This window comes from Rhincodon typus, chromosome 48 (assembly GCF_021869965.1).
Source record: "Rhincodon typus isolate 14 chromosome 48, sRhiTyp1.1, whole genome shotgun sequence".
In the NCBI taxonomy this organism is placed as follows: domain Eukaryota; kingdom Metazoa; phylum Chordata; class Chondrichthyes; order Orectolobiformes; family Rhincodontidae; genus Rhincodon; species Rhincodon typus.
The window spans coordinates 593,043-598,407 of record NC_063379.1 but is presented as its reverse complement, the minus strand read 5'-3'; the positions used below and the strand labels follow the sequence as shown (position 1 = coordinate 598,407).

At 49.5% G+C, this 5,365-nt stretch overlaps 1 protein-coding gene across 1 annotated transcript in view; it reads left to right on the top strand.

Annotated features, from left to right (window-relative positions):
• Positions 1-705: 705 nt before the first annotated feature.
• The window catches only part of LOC125487984 (182 kDa tankyrase-1-binding protein-like), a 23,279-nt gene continuing 18,619 nt past the window's right edge, over positions 706-5,365 (top strand). The window contains exons 1-3 of the mRNA XM_048620730.1: positions 706-1,474; positions 2,584-2,748; positions 2,896-3,733. Coding sequence (XP_048476687.1) covers positions 2,631-2,748; positions 2,896-3,733 — 956 coding nt within the window. The 5' untranslated portion in view covers positions 706-1,474; positions 2,584-2,630. The remainder of the gene's footprint in view (positions 1,475-2,583; positions 2,749-2,895; positions 3,734-5,365) is intronic.

Here is a 5,365-nt window from a genome sequence, read left to right as displayed (position 1 = left end):
CTGACAATGATGGGATTTGAACAATTGGCCCCCAGATCATTACCTGGGTCCCTGGATAACTAGCCCGGTGAATAACAGATAACAGGGAGTCTGGTGGGAATGCAATTTGACACCAGTCTTGGTCAATGCCAATGTTCTCAGAGTACAGCAATCTCTGGGTAGGTAGATTGAGTGCAGATTGTAGTTAAACCAGTTTGTACAGCATCTATTGCCAAATGGCAGAATATTTTCCATCTTCAAATGTGAAGCTTCGTGTCAGGGCAAAATCCACCCATACTGTGTCAATAAGAGAGCCAGCAGGGAGGAGAGCTGCTTGACGTATTGAAGCAGTGCAGGACCCAGGACACGGACAGCACGGGGTTAAATACAGAGGAAAGCCTCCTCTACACTGTCCCATCAAACCCTGTCAGGACAAGGACAGCATGAGGTTAGATACAGTGTAAAACTCTCTCTACATACCATTAAAGCAATGCTGTGCACCCTGGGAAGGTTTCTGTGTTTTAATTAAACAAAGAACAGTGTGTTAGCTATAAACATGAGAGTATTCCTGACAGTCATTCAGTAAGCAAGTGTGAGCCAGTGAGCTGGCATTGAGATTTGGCTATGTCCCAGTCTAAACATTTGCCTACACTCTTCCCTAATCAGACCACACACATCTCAGTGTTGCTCCCACTGTGTGTTTTACACAGTAAGGCTCCAACAGTCTCTCAGCCCTGTCACCCATTCCCTCTATGCTCTCTCACCTCTCCAACAAACTCTTGCTCTCTTTCTTGTTCTATCTGTCTCATTGCTCTCTTCCACATCCCCCAACTCCCTGCTGTTTCTCTCCCCTCTCTTCTCCATTGTGTTTCTCTCTATTCCACCTTACTCTTTTTTTTCTCTGTCTCTGTCTCTTTCTTTCCTCCCCCATCCATCTCTTTCTCTCCCCATCTCTCAAACTCCGCTGTCTCTCTCTCCTCCTGCTATCTGAATCATTGTCTCTAAACACACAGGCTCTCTCGCCCTCCTCTGCTCTCTTTGTCTCTTGATGCCTCCCTCCCACACCTTTCTATCCACGCTCCCCCCGCAATCTCTCTCGCCCTCTGTATCCCCCTTGACATACATCTCCAAACTTCCCCTCTATATCCGTTCTCTTTCTTTTCAGTATAACTCAACCCCTCTGTCTCCCAGCCTCTCCTCTGTCTGTCTCACTGCCTTTGTTGAGCGCACTGTGTTCCTCACTGTCACATGTTCCAACCCTCTCATGCTCTCTGTATCCCTCTCTCTCTGTTTATCTGTCTCTCATTCACCTTTTCTCTCTCCAACGCACTTCTCCACATCTGCTGCCATCATCTTGAATCTGATCCCAAAAGGGATGAAATAGTCTCCTCCGCGTTTTCATATTTCTCTGTCAGTTTCTCTGTCAATTTCTCTGTTTATTCAGCAGGGTAAGGGTCACTGTGTAACCGTACAGGGTCGGCGTTTATTCAGCAGGGTAAGGGTCACTGTGTAACCGTACAGGGTCGGCGTTTATTCAGCAGGGTAAGGGTCACTCGCTGTGTAACCGCACAGGGTCGGCGTTTATTCAGCAGGGTAAGGGTCACTCGCTGTGTAACCGCACAGGGTCAGCGTTTATTCAGCAGGGTAAGGGTCACTCGCTGTGTAACCGTACAGGGTCGGCGTTTATTCAGCAGGGTAAGGGTCACTCGCTGTGTAACCGCACAGAGTTGGGGGTTGTATCACAAAGTTGCCATCCTCATTTTTTTTAAGGAGGTTAGAGTCAAATACTTGTAAATGGAATAAATAGTTTTTGGGACAATTCTTCACAGTAACTTGCCATGTAAGTTGGGGGGGGGTGTGGTCTGGGGGAAGGGGGAAAAGGAAAGATCTGGGGGAGGGGTGGTGAAGAAAGGTCAGTTCTGGATCAGGGGTCTGTAAGGTTTGGCTGCACCCTGGGAGAACAGTTGATAATATTTCCCCACAGCTGTGTTTGACAACGCAGTCTGCAGAGGTGTCTGTGTCTGTGTGTGTGTGTGCGCGTGCCGTGCAAGGGAGACTGACAGTGAGGGGAGGTCCAGCAGTGAGAGCTGCAAGGGTTACAGATATCTCTGTGCTTGTGTGTGTGTGAGGGAGTGTGTGCCTGTAGGACAGTCTTTCCAGCTCGTCGATGAGGCTGAGCGTCTATGTGACATCAGCAAAGAAAATTCCAGCTGTGGATGCCAGAGAGAAATGAAAAACAGCTGTTTGTTTATGTCCAGGCGGGGGAGAGAGAGGGGGGGAGCGCGGAGGGAAAGAGAAAGAGGAACAATTTGAGGTGGTGAAATCAGGAACAGAAAGGATATCTCGAGCTGGACGAAGGCGGGGGGAGAGGCGCACACGCGCGCACACACATCACAGATAGTCATTCCTCATGTGAGTACAGTCTGTAATCATGTATCATGTCGATTCACAATTAATAATGTTTCTTTACATCGTGTGAAAGGCCGCTGCGGGAGCGCCGCGCTGTGCTGTCTCAGGTGGTGCATAAAATGATATGAACATGTTCGGAAACTGATGCGTTTGCATCATCTTCCTAATGTCAATGGGGTGTTTTGTTTCTTTCAGCATGAGTTCGGGGTTCTGGATGTGACAGGAAATTTGGAGCGAATTGCATGATGGCTGATGCCCAGGTCTCCGCCATGGCGTCCCCTTCCTTATCTGAGCAGCTGACAGACCGACGACCTCTTGCTCCGCTCCTGGACTCGGGGAATAAATCCCCCTCAGGTCCTGGTGAGTGTGTTGTGACCATATCGGCTGATATGAGTTGTTGGTGTCACTGCTTGATATGAAATCTAATCTCCCTCTCTTTCCCCTCTCTCTTCTCCCCCTCTCTATTCCGCTTTCCCTCTCTCCCCCTCTAACCATCCCCTCTTTCAGGTGCCGCCAAACCACCTGTAAAACCGAAGCCCACTGTGCCCCCCAAACCAATGTCCACGAAGCCACCCCTTGCCGAATTGCCATCTGTGCGCAAGGTGAACTCACTGGCCGGGCCCAGGCCATATGGGTTCTCCGGGGCCCGGCCCCACCAGCCCGTCCGCCGGCCCTCGTCGTCCTCCTCCCCTATCTCCCCCTGCCCCTCGCCCACCTCGCCTCAGCCCCCTGGGGCGCCTCCCTTACTGGAGCTGCTGGCCGAGGCCATGAGAACGCCCCCACCAGCCGTGTCCCGGGAGGCGCGTGCGCCGCCCACAGTAGCCGGCCAGTCGGCACCGCCCGCCCCGGCTGAGCGGCTGGCAGCCAAGCCGGTGTTCCGGGTGAGGCCTGTGTCGGTGCGCGGGCAGGGCAAGCGCTTTCCTGGCACCACCGTGGAGGAGATCCTGGCCAAGATGGAGGAGCCGCGGCAGGACAGCGAGGTTCCTGGGATTGGCATCCGGAAGAGGAGCCGCGATTTGTCCGAGAGTGAGGTGTCCCCGAGGTTTGGTTCCACCTCCTTCGCCTTCTTCAACCGGGAGCAGGCTGGAGCTGTCTTCCCACCCCCAACTGGCCGAGATGGCAAAGAGAACCGGCCTTCGACTATGGGAACCGTCGCCCCAGCAATCGGCAGCTCGGAGACAGGCCTCCAGGAGGACAGAGCAGGCTCCGGCTCGGAGACAAGCCCCGGCTCAGAGCGAGGAGGGGAGGGCGGAGCAGGCCCTGGCTCGGAGACGGTGACCGGTCTGACTGACCATCAACAGGACACCGGGGAATCACTGCAAACACCAACAGCCACTGGTACCTGGTAAGTGACTTCCTCACCACGGAGTTAGAGTAAAGCTCCCTCTACACTGTCCCCCATGAAACCCTCCCAGGGACAGGGACAGCACGGGGTTAGATACAGAGTAAAGCTCCCTCTACACTGTCCCCCCATCAAACCCTCCCAGGGACAGGGACAGCGACAGCATGGGGTTAGATACAGAGTAAAGCTCCCTCTACACTGTCCCCCATCAAACCCTCCCAGGGACAGGGACAGCACGGGGTTAGATACACAGTCAAGCTCACTCTACACTGACCCATGAAACAATATCGCAAATTTCAATGTCCTTGGCTAAAGTTGCAGTCCCCAAACTGGCCAATTCAAAAGAACACATTTTCCCCAGCCTTGTGTCCCAAATTCGGAACTTTTTTTATTTTTTGTTTTAAAAGAAATCTCATTCTTAAAATGTATGACAAAGTCGGGTTAACATCCTTGCCGTAAACTGGATTTACGTCTGTGATCCCCCCGCCCCAAAACACAGACAGACCCTCACATTACGAAAGGATAACAATCTCTACAGAGATTCTTTTTCAAAAACACAGCAGTAAACAGCACTCTAAGTATCCTGTTGATAAAATTGGATTCTGCACTGACATGTTCTGATTCAGTTCTGACTGCAATCTATCTGAATGCCACTCTTTGGAAATTGCCTATTTTGTTCGCTTGCATTAGGTCGTCAGAAATATTGATATTTTAAAACTTTATTTGGGTTCTCTGGAAACTCTATTGAGAAAGTAAATGTCAGGAGGGGAAAGATTTGATTTCACTAGAGGTTTGATTTATAAGATAGAAAACTGAGTCTACAAAGGGCTGCTAGGCAACCATGAGCATAGAGGCTCCTTAATCTTTTCAAAACCAGGTTTTTCAGCAATTAAGGGTCACAGTCACCATCTCATATCTCTTTGAAAGCTTTTCTTGCCTCTTTTCCAAAGTCAATTGTATATTTTTTTCAAAAATACAGCAGGTTGCTTACAGCAAACATTAAAATGTTGACTGAAATTCCTTGATGAAACTATGTGTACCGTGCTCGATTGCAGAAAATGTCCAAACCATTCCACCTTTTCCAAATTTTCCACATCATGCTTAAGCATAAATGTTTCCAAGATGCCTCCACCCTCGGGAAATGAACATCACTTCCAAGTGTGTTTCACGATATCGTTGGCAGGAAAACATGTACACCATAAGGATGCACAAAAATTTAGACTTAATGATTCATCCTCATTTACTCTGTGCCAGAAGACCGGAGATTCAGATCATATTTGATCCAGATGTGTGTAATAACTTCTTTGAATAGGTTGATTAGAAAGATGTCTACAAAATATTTATTGGCACCTTATTGACCTTCATCGTGGCATCCTTGACAACGTATCAGCAATGACTTTATCCTTAACCACAGCATGAGCCGTCTTCCTGTTTTAAAGTTGAAATAGCAAACCCCACTGAAGCAGCAAATGCAGCTGGTATCCACAGTTTATATGGATTTCAGCAAAGCCTTTGACAAGGTCCCACATGGGACACTGATAAAGGAGGTAAAAGCACATAGAGTCCACGGTTACTCAGCAAGGGAGATTGTGTCTGTGTGTCTGTGTGTCTGTGTGTCTGTGTGTCTGTGTGTCT